General features: G+C 48.8%; 1 protein-coding gene across 2 annotated transcripts in view; it reads left to right on the forward strand.

Moving 5' to 3' along the window:
- EMID1 (EMI domain containing 1) overlaps nucleotides 1–16653 on the forward strand; it is a 40263-nt gene that overhangs the window by 16895 nt on the left and 6715 nt on the right. For both annotated transcript variants that reach the window (XM_007461158.1, XM_007461159.1), the window contains exons 5-13: nucleotides 590–651; nucleotides 2108–2228; nucleotides 2602–2691; nucleotides 3312–3449; nucleotides 4726–4815; nucleotides 4948–5000; nucleotides 5499–5561; nucleotides 5664–5708; nucleotides 13163–13207. In XM_007461158.1, the coding sequence (XP_007461220.1) occupies nucleotides 590–651; nucleotides 2108–2228; nucleotides 2602–2691; nucleotides 3312–3449; nucleotides 4726–4815; nucleotides 4948–5000; nucleotides 5499–5561; nucleotides 5664–5708; nucleotides 13163–13207 (707 nt within the window). The remainder of the gene's footprint in view (nucleotides 1–589; nucleotides 652–2107; nucleotides 2229–2601; nucleotides 2692–3311; nucleotides 3450–4725; nucleotides 4816–4947; nucleotides 5001–5498; nucleotides 5562–5663; nucleotides 5709–13162; nucleotides 13208–16653) is intronic.

Below are 16653 nucleotides of genomic sequence, written 5' to 3' on the forward strand. Positions count from 1 at the left end.
GGGCAGCGCTGGGCCTCGACCCAGGGTTTTTGCCTGTTACACACTCACTCCACCCTTGCTCTGAGCTCAGCCTTCCCAGGTGTGAACGGGGTGACACTTGTCCTAACATGCAGGATTATGGTGAGGACCGGAGAGGCGAGCTTGTATTGTGCTCAGTGGCTGCCCGGCACTGTTATGAATAACGTTGGGGTATCAATGAGGAGACCAGGGAGCTGGACAGTGGTTCTGGAAGAAGGGTCAGAGCGTGACACCTAAGGCCATCCCAACCTGGACTGTAATGTGTCGGTCCCCAAAACTTCAAGCCGAGGCCAGCCCCGCCCATGTGGGATGCCATCGTTTTGGATGAGGAGTCAGATCCCTGGTCCTGCTCTGAGAGAAACAGTTACCTTGGAGGCTCTGGAGCCAAAGGACACCCACAGGGCATGGCTCACCTTGGACAGGCTGTGACTCTTTAGCTCCTTCCCTGTGATGGCTGTCTCACGGGTTGGGGTCATCAGGTATCTGTCCCCTCCCTCCATCCTGCCCCCGGAGGCTGAGGGGCTCCAAGGGGAACCTGGGAGCCCTGGCCCAGTCTGCTTCCTCCCTGCAGGTTGTCTCAACTGCAGCAAAGTGTCAGAGCTGACGGAGAGGCTGAAGGTTCTAGAGGCCAAGGTGGGTGAACAGCTTCCGGGCCAGGCAGGCACCACCCTCCCATTCAGCTTTCTCAGCCTCCCTTCTAGCGCCCACCCCAGGAAGCCTGCGCACAGTCAGGCAGCCTGGCCTGCTCTCCTTCCAGGAGATCCATGAGGTTCTCCTATCCCCATCCCACCCAGAGACTTCTAGACACCCCCCCAGAGCTCGTGGCTGGGTCCCCTCATTGCCCCGTCACCTTCATCCTTTATCCCACCCACCCATAATACCATCTTCCTAGTTCCAAAAAGCAAAAACATCTATTGCATGTCTCAAATTATCTCAAGATAAAAAGTTTTTAACCATTAAAAAGTAAGACATTCTAAATTTAGAAACATGAAAAACTCAGCACCATGAAAAAACCTACCAGAAAACCATTGGCCTCTGTCGCCTGTGCCCCCAGAGAGAGCGATTGCCAACATTTAAGTATCTTTTCTTCCAGATTTTCTAAACACACATAGATACATTTACATTAATCTGCATATCCATTCCCTCCTCTGGGAATTTATATTAGGAAGATTAGTTGCAAAGATGTTCATCCAAGTGTTAATTAAGAGGGAAATTTGAAAACCAAACAACAGAAGGGGTGGTTGTATAATGAGCAAGTGTGGCTCAGTGGAATACTGGACAGCCATTAACAACGCCTCCATTTTCCAACACGAAAAGATGCCCCTGATCTATCAAGTGGAAAAACCAAGCTTCTAAACAGCATGGGTTAAAACCCCCGTTATGAGGTGTGAGCACCCCAGGAACCCCACCCTGCTCCCCAAGCTCCCTCCCAGGGGAAGCCGGCATGAGGGGCAGCTCAGCTTAGATCTGGGGGCTGGGTCTCAGTTCTGGGTCAGCTTCTCTCTGGGCACGTCTACACAGCCCCCCACTTCCTGGTCTGCGGACGTTCTGGCCTCTCTTAATCCTCAGTAAGTGGCTCAGGGGACACCGCTGACTCTTCAGGCTCTCCCCTCCACTGGGTCCAAAAGTGGTTTTGTACACACCTTGGCACCTCTCTTTCATGCCAGACCCTCCCAAATTTCCCTTCAAATTTAGTAAAAATCCTTGCAGCCTGTGGTGCTTTAACAGACCAAGAGAAATTTAATATTATGTATGCATATAAATGTATATAAATATACTTATTAACATGCAGGTAAGCATAGGAAAAAACCACACGGCCCAGCAAACACGAGGACAGTCTCAGAACTCAAAGTGGGTGACTGTGATGGTGTGTGATGACTTTTCTACAATGAATGTGATGAATTGTGCATTTTGAAAACCATAGTCACTTGGGATGAAGTTCGGGGCCGCTGTGAGTCCGGGTCTCCACGCCAGGCTGGGTTCTACCAGCCACGTGGCCTCCTGCCCCCCAACACCAGGGCCCTGAGCTGGCCTGACCCTGGCGAGACCCTGGTACCCACCCCATCCCTATTGTCCTCTTCCTTCATAGGTGGCGGTGCTGACTGTCACTGAGCAGGCAGTGCCCCCGACCCCAGCTGCCCCCGAGGACCCCGCCCCGCTCTGGGGTTCCCCAGCTGCCCAGGGCAGCCCCGGGGATGGAGGCCTCCAAGGTGAGTGGGTCAGTGGGGAACACGCTCCCGTGTGGCAATGAGTTGGATCCAGCCCCCTCCCTGCTGCTGACTCCCAGCTTGACCCCCTTGTGGGCCTCAGTCTTCCTAGTTTTCCCTTGGGCCTGAGGGGATGGTCTCCAGGGGCCCCTGAGCACTGGAGTCCTGGGAGGCCCAGCAGCTGGTGGAGCAGGGGTAGGAACTCGAGACACCACTGACCCCTGCCTACCCCTCCACCCCAGGGCTACCAGGAACCAGAGAAAACGTGAGGGCCCCTCTGCTCCCCCGAGATGGTAGGTGCTAGCGGGGCGGGCAGGGCTGGGGGCAGGCCAAGCGCAAGGCCGGAGCTGTGGAGCTGATGAACTTTCTCCCCCAGATCGAGTTGGTGCCCGGGGGCTTCCTGGGCCCTCTGGCCCCAAGGGAGACCCTGGCAGCCGGGGCCCAATGGGGATGAGAGGCCTGCCAGGTGAGTGCCCACAACACTGGCCCTTCCAGCTCCCCTGGCCAGCCCTGCTCAGGTGAGCCCAGGCTGGGGCCTTCCTTACCAGACCCTGCCCTCCTGGAGCTCCCAGACCATGAAGGCTAGTAGGGGTGGGCCTAGGCAGGGGAGAAATAGCAGTGCCCACCCCATGTGACCAGGGTTCTTATGGGGGACGTTGCAGCTAAGGGAGCCCTAAGGAAGGAAGCCCAGACCCAGCCTGGATGGAGTGGGGGATGGGGAGGGCTTCCCAGTGGGAGCTACACCTTAGGTGAGGCCTCAGAATGACCAGAAGTGCACACCAGGCAGCACCAAGGTAGGACTGATAGAGGGGGCAGCTCATGCAAAAGCCTAGAAGAGAGAGGAGAGAACATTCTGGAAATCAGCGTCTGCTAGGCACCTGTTGTGTACCAAGTGTCCACTGTCCTGAAGCCCCAGGGGAGGGCTGTGTTCATCCCCCTCATAGATGGCCAGGGAGGGAGTCTGGCCTGTGGCCTCTGGAGCCGTCTCGTACCTGCTGCCCCTGGCTGCCTCATCCCTCCCTCTTGCAGCCACCCTGTACCTCCCTGCCTCTTGCACACCCACCAAACCCCCTGGTTCCATTGCAGGTCCGCAGGGCCCCCCAGGGAGCCCTGGCCAGGCTGGAGCTGTGGGCACCCCTGGAGAGAGGGGACCTCCAGGCCCCCCAGGGCCTCCTGGCCCCCCAGCCCCACTTGGACCACCCTACGCTCAGATCTCCCAGCATGGTGAGTCCCTTGGGATCACAGCAGGTCCAGGTTGTGGTGGGGTGAGACTGGCATGACCATCTGCCAGGCACCTACTGTATACCAGGCTTGGCCTTGGGCCATAAGTCACCTGATCCTCCAATGGGTGCTGTTGTCACTGCTGAGGAAAACTGAGGGCCAGAGAGGGGAGATCACACAGCCAGGGCACAGGGGGACCGGCTTCAGATCCACGAGCCCTCCAGAGCCTGTGCTGGGAACCACCAGCATCAGGCCCTCCCACCAAGCCTTGGAGCTGGCCGGGATCCAGCCCTCAGAGCACTGGGAAGCTCAAGGCCTAGCAGCAGGATGTGAGCCCTGAACTCCCAAGGCCACAGCCCTGCCTCTGTGCTCAGAGAGGCCCTACCCCTTCCACCCAGCTGGGCCCTGACGCGCATCCTTCACCTTCTCCGAAGCCTGACTTGCACACACGCTGCCAGGGGTCAGCGCTTGGAGTGCCAGGTTCAACCGCATCTGCATCATACCTTTGGTGCGTGACCAGGCACCATTCATTCATTCTCCCTCTCCAAGGGACTTCCCTGGCGGTTCAGTGGTTAAGACTCTGCCCTTCCAATGCAGGGGGCAGGGGTTCGATCCCTGCTCAGGGAACCAAGATCCCACGTGTGGCGGGGTGTTGCCAAAAAACAACAACAACAAAACATTCTCCGTCTCGGAGCCTCAGTTTCCTTATCTGTATGACACCCATGCACAGAAGCTTGGCACAAAGTAAGTGTCAAAAATGGTAATTTTTATTATTATTCCCATTAGGCACGTGACAGTACAGGCTCAGCAGGGTAAACACTTGCTGGATGTCACTGGCTAGACTCTGGCAGTGTCTCCCTGCTTCCTGGTCCTGCATGGCCAACAGTCTCCTGACTCCCCACCCTTGGAGTGGGTGCCTGGTGGCCCCAGCCATGCTGCAGGTTGTCCCACAGGGCAGTCAAAGCTGGCTTGGCAGAAGTGACAGGTTAAAACTGACTGCCCGGGCTTCCCTGGTGGCGCAGTGGTTGAGAGTCCGCCTGCCGATGCAGGGGACACGGGTTCGTGCCCCGGTCCGGGAAGATCCCACATGCCGCGGAGCGGCTAGGCCCATGAGACATGGCCGCTGAGCCTGTGTGTCGGGAGCCTGTGCTCCACGGGAGAGGCCGCAGCAGTGAGAGAGCCGCGTACTGCAAACAAACAAACAAACAAAACAAAAAAACTGACTGCCCCACTCTGCCCCGCCCAGCCCAGCCCTGCTCACTCATCTTTCCTCCCCCAGGGGACCCATTTCTGTCCAACACCTTCACTGAGACCAGCAGCTACTGGCCCCAGGGACCGACTGGGCCCCCAGGCCCCCCAGGACCCATGGGTAAGTTGAGTCCAGGTCTAGGGTAAGGGGCAGGGTTGAGGGATGGCAGAGAGACTAGGGCTGGCTATCAGGAGGGAGCTGATGGTGGACTTCCTGGCATTGTACTGTTGAGGGCATCATGTCTTATTACAGGTCCTCCTGGACCTCCTGGTCCCATGGGCATCCCTGGGAATCCTGGATATATAGTGAGTATTTCTCCAAGTACTCCCACTCTTCTGTCCATCCATCCACCCCCGCCCCGCACCCAACCCATCCACCCACTCACCTATCCACCCATCCACCCACTCAACCACCCATCCATCCATCATCCATTCATCCATCCTTTCATTCATTCATTCAAGCATTTATGGAGCACTTAATGTGCAAGATACTTTCCATGAATCTTCTTATTCAGTCCATGTAACAAGAAGCAAGTATTGTTATCACCTAAGGCCAAGAAAGGTGGAGATTCTTGCCCTAGGGCTGTAGCCAGCACATGGCAGCTTCCAGCTCAATGCAGGGACTGTCTGACTCCAGGGCCATCGCTCTGAACACTGAGCTGTATGCACTTCCTGTTGTGTGCTAGGCATTGGGTGTGTGGTGAAGGGCCCAGAAGCCCAGGGCAAGCTGGGGTGCCCTTCCCTACCCCTCTGCCCCCTCTACCCTGCCCCAGCACAAGGCTGAGGCCCTGTCTTGTTGCTCAGGGACCCCCAGGCCCCACTGGACCCAAAGGAATCTCCGGCCACCCAGGAGAGAAGGGCGAGAGAGTGAGTATTGAGGTGGCCCTGGGTGGAGGATTCTGGGGAGTCCTGGGCACCCTGGGTCAGACCCTCTGACAGTGCACTCCATTCTTCTCCTCCCTCCTACAGGGACCGCGTGGGGAGCCCGGCCCCCAGGGCTCCATGGGGCAGCAGGTAAGTGATGCTGCCCACCCTGCAGCACCCCCTCCAGGATCCCACAGGCCCAGACCCCTGCTATGGCTCCATCTCCTATGGCCAGAGCCCCTGTCCCTCCCTGTCTGGTCCAGAACAAGCTCCATCTCCTTTCTCACCCCCTGTCTCAGGGTTCCATCAGCCTCTTAGGATCAGGCTGCCTCCATCTCCCTCGCTCTCGCTCTGTGTCTCTGTACCTGTTTCTCTTTCTCTATCTTCCCTCTGTGTCTCCATCTCTCTGACTCTTTGTATTTCTCTCTTTCTCCATCTCTAACCATGACTGTAGATTTGTCTATTTCTCACTCTAGTTTGGTCAGTTTTTGCTCCATGTATTTTGAAGCTTTGTTATTAGGTGCATACACATTCAAGATTTTAATGTCTTCTTGGTCCTTTTATCTGTATGAAATGAATATCTTTCTCTCTGGTAATACTTCTTGTCTTGAATTCTATTCTGTTTGATATTAAAATAGCCATACCAGCTTTCTTATGCTTGGTGTTTGCGTGATATATCTTTTCCAATCCTTTTACTTTCAACTTGTTTGTCTTTCTATTAAAAGTGCGTCTAGGGCTTCCCTGGTGGTGCAGTGGTTAAGAATCCGCCTGCCAATGCAGGGGACATGGGTTCGAGCCCTGGTCAGGGAACTGGGATCCTGCATTCTGCGTGGTGAGGCCAAAAAAAGAAAAAAGACATACTTGAGTCTTGCTTTTTTTTTTTTAACAGCCTAACTATTGAGTTCATTTACTATTTTTGTTTTTGGCCACACTGCCCAGCTTGCAGGATCTTAGCTCCCCAACAAGGGATTGAACCTGCGCCCTCGGCAGTGAAAGCATGGAGTCCTAACCACTGGACCACCAGGGAATTCCCCATTTACATTTATTTATTTATTTGGTTGCACTGGTCTTATTTGCAGCAGGCAGGCTCCTTAGTTGCAGCTCGCAGGCTCCTTAGTTGCAGTTCGTGGTCTCCTTAGTTGTAGCATGTGAACTCTTAGTTGCAGCATGCATGTGGGATCTAGTTCCCTGAGCAAGGATCGAACCCGGGCCCCCTGCATTGGGAGCATGGAGTCTTTTTTTTTTGTTTTTTGTTTTTTGCGGTACGCGGGCCTCTCACTGCTGTGGCCTCTCCAGTTGTGGAGCACAGGCTCCGGACGCACAGGCTCAGCGGCCATGGCTCACGGGCCCAGCCACTCCGCGGCATGTGGGATCTTCCCGGACCGGGGCACGAACCCGTGTCCCCGGCATCAGCAGGCGGACTCTGAACCACCACGCCACCAGGGAAGCCCAAGGGAGCATGGAGTCTTAACCACTGTGCCACCAGGGAAGTCCCTCCATTTACATTTAGTGATGTATATTATTATTGATATGGTTCTGTTTAAGTCAGCTATCTGGCTATTTGTGTTCTGTTTACCCCAATCTCTCCTTTATTTCTTTTTCTCCCCTTCTTTTCCTGCCTTCTTTTTTTTTTATTTTAGATTTAAAAAAAATTTTTATTGGAGTATAATTGATTTACAATGTTGTGTTTCAGGTGTACAGCAAAGTGAATCAGTTATACATATACAAATACCTGCTCTTTTTAAGATTCTTTTCCCATATAGGTCATTACAGAGTATTGAGTAGAGTTCCCTGTGCTATACAGTTGGTCCTTATTAGTTATCTATTTTATACAGAGTAGTGTGTATATGTCAATCCCAATCTCCCAATTTATCCCTCCTCCCCCCTTTCCTCCCTGTTAACCATAAGTTTGTTTTCTACATCTGTGACTCTATTTCTGCTTTGTCAATAAGTTCATTTGTACCTTTTTTTTTAGATCCCCTGCCTTCTTTTGGATTGAGAATTGTTCTGTGTTGTCTCTACTAATGACTTTTTCACTATACCTCTTTGTGTTACTTTTTTCATGGTTGCTCTAAGGATAACAATATGCATCCTTTTACTTGAATTAGTATTATACCTCTTCATGTATACATAAGAATGTTACAACTGTATAATCCACTCCCTTCTGTCCTTGTGCTATTGCCATCATATATTTTACTCCTGTATTTGTTATAAATCCTCAATACATTGTTGTTATTGCTTTAAACAGTTGACTTTTAAAGAAGTTTAAAAAACAAAGAAAAATAGTCTTTTACATCTCATGATGTATTTATCATTTCTATACTCTTTATACCTTCCTGTAGATCCAGATTTTCATATAGTATCATCTCTCTTGAGCCTAAAGAACATCCTTTAGCCTTTTTTGTAGTGTGGGTCTGCTGGCAACAAATCCTCACTGCTTTTGTTATCTAAAACTGTATTTAACCTTAATTTTTGAAAGATATTTTCACTGGATATAAAATGATAGGTTGGCAGTTTTATCCCCCTTTATTACTTTAAAGATGTTGGTCCGTGGTCCTCTGGCTTACGTAGACAATTACAATTTCTCATGAGAAACTGTCATTCTTATTGTTTTTCCCCTGTACATAATATGTCTTTTTTTCCTTTGGCATTTAAGACTTTCTCTTTACCCTTGGTTTTCATCAGATTGATCATGATGTGGATGGCTGTGATTTGCTTTGTGTTTATCCTGCTTTGGGTTGGCTGAGATTCCCGGATCTGTAAGGTTGCTGGGTTGTGTTTTTCGTTGGTTGTTTTGTTTAATGAATAAAATTCTTTTTTACAGCATTTTTTGAGTTCACAGCAAAATTGAGTAGAAAGTACAGAGAATTCTCATATACTCCCTGTCCCCACACGTGGATAGCCTACCCCACCATCGACATCTCACGTCACAGTGGTGCACTTGATACAATTGATGAACCCACATTGTCATGTCATTATCCCCCAAAGTCTATAGTTTACATTAGGATTCATTCTTGGTGTTGTACATTCTATGGGTATTAATAGATGTATAATGACATGTATACACCATTGTAGTATCATATAGAATATTTCACTGCCCTAAAAATCCTCTGTGCTCTGCTTATTCATCCCTCTCTCCCTTCTAACCCCTGATCTTTTAACTGTCTCCACATTTTTGCTTTTTCCAGAATGTCATATAGCTGGAATAATACAGTATGTAGCCTTTTCAGATTGGCTTTTTTCACTTAGTAATACACATTTAAGGTTCCAGTGTGTCTCTTCATGGCTTGATAGCCCTTTTTTTTTTTGAATAATATTCCATTGTATGTACCACAGTTCATTTATCCATTCACCTACTGAAGGACATCTTGGTTGCTTCCAAGTTTTGGCAATAGTGAATAAAGCTGCTATAAACATCCAAGTGTAGGTCTTTGTGTGGACATAACTTTTCAATTAATTTGGTTAAATACCAATGAGTGCAATTGCTGGATCATATGGTAAGAGTATGTTTAGTTTTATAAACTTTTTTGTAAGTTTTTGTAAGAAGCTATGGTCACCATACTATATCTTAGATCCTTAGATTAGAACTTAGTCATCTGGGAGTTTACTGGCAGTCTAGTGGTTAGGACTTGGCACTTTCACTGCCATGGGTTCAGTCCCTGGTCAGGGAACTAAGATCCCTCAAGCTGCACGATGCAGCCAAAAGAAAAAAAAAAGAACTTAGTCATCTTATAACTGAAAGTTTGTACCCTTTTACCAACCTTTCTCCATTCCTTCCCTCCCACAACCCAGTCCCTGGCAACCAGCGTTCTACTGTTTCTCTGAGTTCAACTTTTCTTTTCTTTTTTTTTTTTTCGCATTCCACGTATAAGTGATACCACACGGTAGTTGTCTTTCTCTGTCTGGCTTATTTCACTTAGCATAATGCCCTCCAGATTCATCCATGTGGTCACAAATGGCAGGATTTCCTTCTTTTTTAAGGCTGAATAATATTCCTGTGTGTGTGTGTATAACCCACATAGTATTTATCTGTTCATCAATCAATGGACACAGGTTCTTTCCATATCTTGGCTATCATGAATAATGCTGCAATGAACATACCTCTTCAAGACAGTGATTTCCTTTCCTTTGGATAGATAACCAGAAGTGGAATTGCTGGATCATACAGTACTTCTATGTTTAATTTCTTGAGGAATCTCCATACTGTTTTCCATAAACTGTACCAGTAAACTATACCAGTTTACATTTCCACCAGCAGTATACAAGTGTTCCCCTTTTTCCACATTCTCACCACCATTTGTTATTTCTCATCTTTTTGATAACAGACATCCTAACAGGTATGAAGTGATAGCTCAAGTTGTGGTTTTGATTTGCATATTCCTGATGACTAGTGATGTTGAGCATCTTTTCATGTACCTATTGGCCATTTGTATATCTTCTTTGCAAAAATGTCTATTCAGGTCCTTAGCCCATTTTTTAATTGGCTTATTTGGGGGTTTTGCTATTGAGTTGTATAAGTTCCTTATATATTTTGAATATTAACTCCTTATTGGACATGTGGCTTGCAAATATCTTTTACGATTTCATAGGTCACCTTTTCATTTTGTTGATGGTTTCCTTCCCTGTGCAAAAGCTTTTTAAATTGGGTTGTTTGTTTTCTTCTTGTTGAAGTTTAAGAGTTCTTTGTATATTTTGCATATACAGAGATACACCTTTGTACACCTTTATCAGATGTATCTTTTGCAAATATTTTCTCCGAGTCTATAACTTGTCTTCTAATTCTCTTGACATTCACTTTTGCAGAGCAGAAGTTTGTAATTTTAATGAAGTCCAGCTTATCAATGATTTCTTTCATGGATTGTGCTTCTGGCATTGTATCTAAAAAGTCATCATCAAACCCAAGGTCATCAAGGTTTTCTCCTATGTTATCTTCTACGAATTTTATAGTTTTGCATTTTACATTTAGGTCTGTGATATATTTTGAGTTAATTTTTGTGAAGAGTATGAGGTCTGTGTCTAGATTCATGTTTTTGCAATTAGATGTCCAGTTGTTCCAGCATCATTTGTGGAAAAGACTACCTTTGCTCCATTGTATTGCCTTTGCTCCTTTGTCAAAGATCAGTCAACTATATTTATGTGGGTCTATTTCTGGGCTCTCTATTCTGTTCCATTAATCTATTTGACTATTCTTTAGCCAATACCACACTGTCTTGACTAGTGTAGATTTATACTAAGTTCCCTCTAAGCACTGCTTTCACTATCTCCCACAAATTTTGCTAAGTTGCATTTTTATTTTCATGTAGTTCAAAGTATTTTAAAATTTCTCTTGAGATTTGTTCTTTGGTCCACCTGCTATTTAGAAGTCTTTTGTTTAATCTCCAAGTATTGGGGGAGTTTCCAGTTATCTTTTTTTGTGAGGGGGGCTGTGCCTCGCGGCTTGTGGGATCTTAATTCCCTGACCAGGGATCGAACCCATGCCCCCTGCAATGGAAGCTTGGAGTCCTAACCACTGGACCGCCAGGGAATTCCCTCCAGTTATCTTTTTGTTAGGGATTTCTAGTTTAATTCCATTGTAGTCTAAGAGCATACATTGTATGATTTTTATTCTTTTTAATTTGTTGAGTTATATTTTATGGGCCAGAATGTGGTCTATCTTGGTGAATGTTCCATGTGAGCTTGAGAAGAATGTGTAATCTGCTGTTGTTGGATAAAGTGGTCTATAGATGTCAATTTTATCTGGTTGATTAATGGCATTGGCGGATTCATCTATTTCTCTTTGCAGTTCTATCGGATTTGGCCTCACATATTTTGATGCTCTGTTGTAAAGTGCATACACATTAAGGATTGTTATGCCTTCATGGAATGCTGACCCCTCTATATCTGTGATAACTTTCCTTGCTCTGAAGTGTGCTCTGTCTGAAATTAATATAGCTACTCCCACTTTTGTTAAAAAATTAATTTATTTTATTTATTTTATTTTATCTTTGACTGCATTTGGGTCTTTGTTGCTCCGTGCAGGCTTTTCTCTAGATGCAGCGAGCGGGAGCTACTATTTGTTGCAGTGCGCAGGCTTCTCACTGCCGTGGCTTCTCTTGTGGAGGACGGGCTCTAGGTGCGTGGGCTTCAGTAGTTGTGGCACGCAAGCTCAGTAGTTGTGGCTCGTAGGCTCTAGAGTGCGGGCTCAGTAGTTGTGGTGCACGGGCTTAGTTGCTCTGCGGCATGTGGGATCTTCCCAGACCAGGGCTCGAACCCATGTCCCCTGCATTGGCAGGCGGATTCTTAACCACTGCGCCACCAGGGAAGTCTGAGGCTCTGTTAATTTTTTAAAAAATCTTTCTTCTCTCTGTGCTTCACTTAGAATTATTGCATTGACCTGTCAAGTTAGTTGATTCTTTCTTCTGTTATGGCACATCTTCAATTAATCCCAGCTAATTAATTTTTTATTTCAAGTATTATCATTTTTATTTCCAGGATTTCCATTTGATTCTCTTTTCATAATTTTCACATCCCTCCTGAAATTCCCCATCTCATCACCCATTGTATCAATTCCACTAGATTCAATTTTTTATTTTTGGCTGCATTGGTGTTAGTTGTGGCAGGCGGGATCTTCACTGAGGCACGCGGGATCTTTTGTTGTGGCACGCGGGCTTTTCACTGCAGCGCGCGCGATTCTCTCTAGTTGTGGTGTGCAGGTTTTCTCTTCTCTAGTTGTGGCATGCGGGTTTTCTCTTCTCTAGTTGTGGCATGCTGCCTCCGGGGTGCATGGGCTCTGTAGTTTGCAGCATGCAGGCTCTCTAGTTGAGGCGCGAGCTCAGTAGTTGTGGCGTGCAGGCTTAGTTGCCCCACATCCCCTGCATTGGAAGGTGGCTTCTTTACCACTGGACCACCAGGGAAGTCTCTCCACTATATCCTTTAACATAGTTGTCACAGATATTTTAATCTCCATGTCTGGTAATCCCAGTACCTGGGTTGGCTATGGATCTGTTTCTACTAACTGATTTTTCTCTTGCATATGGGTCACATTTTTCCATTTCTTCACATGTCTAATAATTTTGTATTGCATCCTGGACAATATAGACAATATAGTGAAGACAGTCTTCCTCTGAAGAGTGTTGAGTTTTGCTCTATGGTGTGGCTCCAACTCAGCTCTGTGACTTTAGCATGGGCATTTCACGGACCATCCAAGGATTAGAGTGGAGTATTTATACAGATTTTGCTCCCCTACTGTGGCTCCCTGCTTTCCAGCATTTCCCCTCAGTTTCCTCCTTCTTTGTCAGTCTTGACCCCGACCTCTGATTCCTCAGGCCAATAAGACTAAAACTTGCTGCTTGAGCTGTTTGCCAGGCAGAGGGGGTTGGGATGAGCCCTCAGAGGAAAAGCCATAAATATACTGATGTTACCCAGTGCGGTTCCCTTCTTTCTAAGGTCAGATATTCTTCAGTTACTGGCTGCTCTTTATCACTTTCCATTGCCTTCAAACAGTTGTTTTTTTGCATTTTTATCTTGCCCAAATGAGCTACTACTCTCTGTCTCACCCTTGCTCAGCCTCTCTTCCTCTCTCTATCCTCGCCTCTCTCACTGTTCCTACCTCTCTCTCCTTGCAGGGAGAACCTGGCCCCAAAGGAGACCCTGGTGAGAAGAGCCACTGGGTAAGCCACTAGCCCAGCACTGCCCTCCCGCTGCCTCCCTGCCCTGGACACTCAGGAGATTATTTGGGGGCGGGGGCACCCCATCCAGATCCCCTTTGCAACCTGGTCTCCAAGTGGGGAGCCTTGCCAGTTCTCAGCCCCAGCGTCCTCCCCTACCCTGTCCCTCCCCAGTGGGCAGGGCCAGCCTTATCAGCAGACCCTACATTCTTTGTCTCTGTCTTTATCCCTATCTCTGCCTTCCTTCTGCGGCCTTTCCAGGCCAGGGTGACCCTGCCAGTTCCTCCTGGGCGGTTTGGGCTGACCCAGTCCAGACTGCATCGCCTGCCTCCATAGCCCCCTCCCAGCAAGGGCTTTGGCTTCTGCTCCCCTGTCTGCAAAAGAAAGGGAAGCATGAAAACAATATCCACACAGAAGAACGGGACAGGAGGCCTTAGGAGAGCCATGGAGCAGAGGAAGGGAGGTGTAGAAACGCTGAGGTACACAGGAGCGCTTCGGTAAAAGGGACAGGGCACTAGACACCACCATACACATAGGAATCCGTGAATCACAGGAAGGGAGACCTGGTAACCACCATGGACACATTGTACATGGTAAATGAGGTCAGGGCACCTAGATCCATTGTACCCAAAAGACCTATAATTAACATGAGGTCCCAGACACCATCACATACACAGGAGACCCATGAGGAGTGGGAGGAGAGGCCTAGAAACTGCCATACGCACCAGAAAATCATGGAAAATGAGATGGGGGATCTAGAAACCACTGTACACAAAGGAAGCCCATGAAGACTGGGAAGGGAGGCCTAGAAACTGTCACATACACAGCAGACATAGAATAAATGGGAAAGGGGACCTAGAAACCACATGTGGGATCCTAGAACCTTCACAATCATGAGAGAGAGTTTCAGTGAATGAATTTCAGGGCCTAGAAATCACCCACCCAGGAGACATGGGGGGAGGACTAAAAGCCCCACGGTGCAGGGACCTGGAAACCATCACTGATATAGGACACATTTGGAAAACTGGATGGGATGGGGGCAGACAGGAGAGGCAACTGGGGAGTTCTTTTGGAGGCTGGTATTGTGCCTCCCTCCCTCGTCCACCCCTCTCCCTGGTGCAGTCTGGCTGGGATGCCCCACTTCCTGGCAGGCATTAGTTAATGAAGACATGGGAAGCACCCAGCGCCTGCCCTGCCCTCTCTGCTCCTGATTGTGGGGTCAGTGATGGATACAGCCGTGGGAGCCCCCCACCCTGCATGAGCCCTCCCCCATGTCTTTCCATGACTTCTGGGGTCCTGCTACCTCTCGGGCAAGCCTCTCCCAGCCCCTCACTGCCACCCCACTCCCTTACCCACCCTCTACCCCCTAGTGGCTCCAGAGCCTCTTAAGCATACTGCCTGCTTGGACATGAGCTGGGCTGGGGATCAGCTAGACCCATGTGATCCCAGCCCTCTGCCGCCTCTAGGCCCCTTCACTGGCCTCTCCCAGAGACCTTTCGTTTGGAAACACGTTTTTCACCCTGCCCAGAGGAGGTGGGAGAGGTGGGATGAAGGCTGAATTAGGCTGGGCAGCCCCATCCCTATATGGGGGTCCCAACAGGAGAACAGATGCCTGAACTCTCCCAGAACAGACCTCAAACTCAGGACCACCTGTGGGAGGGGCTCCCACAAGAGGTAGCAGGGCCCCTGCCCATCCACCTGCTTTTCCCTCACCCACCTGCACTTCTGCCCCTGCTTGCCGCCTGCCTGGGAGGGGACCCGCTGGGCTGGGGGCTGCATGAGTCTTTGGGGGCTGGGGGAACAGCTCTGTTGGGGGCAGGTAGGGATGAGGTCTGTGTGGGGAAGAGGCCTGAGGGCTCCTATACACACTCCACCTACCAACCCCCACTCAGTGAAGCTTTTGGAGCCACTGACCTGGCTGTGGCTCAGCATTGACACCCAGTGGTCATTAGGATGCACTGCAGGCACTGCCTGGGAGTGACGGGGCTCAGCTGGCCCATCTAGACCAAAGCTCATACCCCTTATTCAGACAGGAAAAACTGAGGCCCAACTCCACAGAGTGAATTGTTGGCAGAGCTTGAACTGAAGCCCAGGATTTTCAGCTCCCAGGACTGGGGGAGCCAGCTTACTTTCCCCAAGCGCCTCCTTGGTGGGTGCCAGGCCCCAGGCTGGGCACTGTGGACATAGATGTGATTTGGACACAGTCCCCATCCTCGGGGTGGTCACAGTGGGGTGGGGGGAAACAGACCAGTAACCAGCAGTGACAGGACAGGGGGAGCTCAGCTATGATTGTGGAGGGGTAGATTTAGCATCTTCTTGGATAAGGAGACCCAGGCCGAAGCCTGGCAAAGGGTATTCACGCAGAGGAGAGGAAACATCACATGCAAAGGCCCTGGGGCAAGAGTGGGCCCAGGGTGTTTGAGGAGCTGCAAATACTTGGAGTGACAGAGTGTGACAGGCAAGGAGTGAGACAGAGGTCATAGAGGCTTTTAGGACTTAAGAGGCCATGCTGAGGAATTTGAACTTTGTTCTATGGGCAGTGGGGAGTCCTTGAAATATTTATAAGTAGGGAAGTGACATGGTCAGATTTTTATTTGCAAAAGATCCCTCTGATTGCCATGTGGAGAAAGGATGGGAGAAGGGAGCGGAAAGAGAGACTAGACAGGAGGCTGTCTTGGTCACCCTGGCAAGAGGCTGTGGGGGCCAGAACTGGAAAGGGGACAGTGAAGAGGGACAGATGTCAATGGAGCTGAGAGACACTTGGGTGCTTGTCTGGCTATGGAGGGGGGAGTGAGAAGTTAAGGGAGATGTTTACAATAGTAAAAGAGAGAAGAGAGCCAGGAGAAGCTGGCCTGCTGAGTTTTCTCCATGGTGAACGGGGAATGTCTACATGACAGCCGAGTGGGGGTGTCCAACAGGCCCTGGACACTCAGGCCAGGATTGGAGGGCACTAGGACGTCATTGGTGCAAACAGCAGGCCACCCACCCAGAATAGTTTTTTGGCATTTTCCCCCATATTTTTACTTTGAAAATTTTCAAATATATAGAAAACTTGCTACAATGACTATCCTTGTACCCTTCTTCCAGATGACCAGTTATTAGTATTTTGCTGCCTTTGTTCTTTCACTCTTTATATATCTATAGATCTTTTTTTTCTAATCCATTTGAAAGTAAGTTGCAGACCTCATCCACATCTCCCCTAACACATCAGCATGTGTCTTGAAAGAATATGGACATTCTCCCAAAGAGCCACAGTAACACTGTCACACCTGAGAAAGCTGACATTAATTCAGTGAAATGATGCCACTTAATATACAGCTTATATATAAATTTTACCCGTTGTCCCCAAAATGCCTTTTGTAGCTAGTTTAAAAAAAAAAAAGATCAATCAAGATTCATGTGTTGCATTTGGTTGTCACGTCTCTAGGTTCTTTTCTTTTTTTTTTTTT

Source organism: Lipotes vexillifer, unplaced genomic scaffold, assembly GCF_000442215.2.
Source record: "Lipotes vexillifer unplaced genomic scaffold, Lipotes_vexillifer_v1.1 scaffold691, whole genome shotgun sequence".
NCBI lineage: Eukaryota > Metazoa > Chordata > Mammalia > Artiodactyla > Lipotidae > Lipotes > Lipotes vexillifer.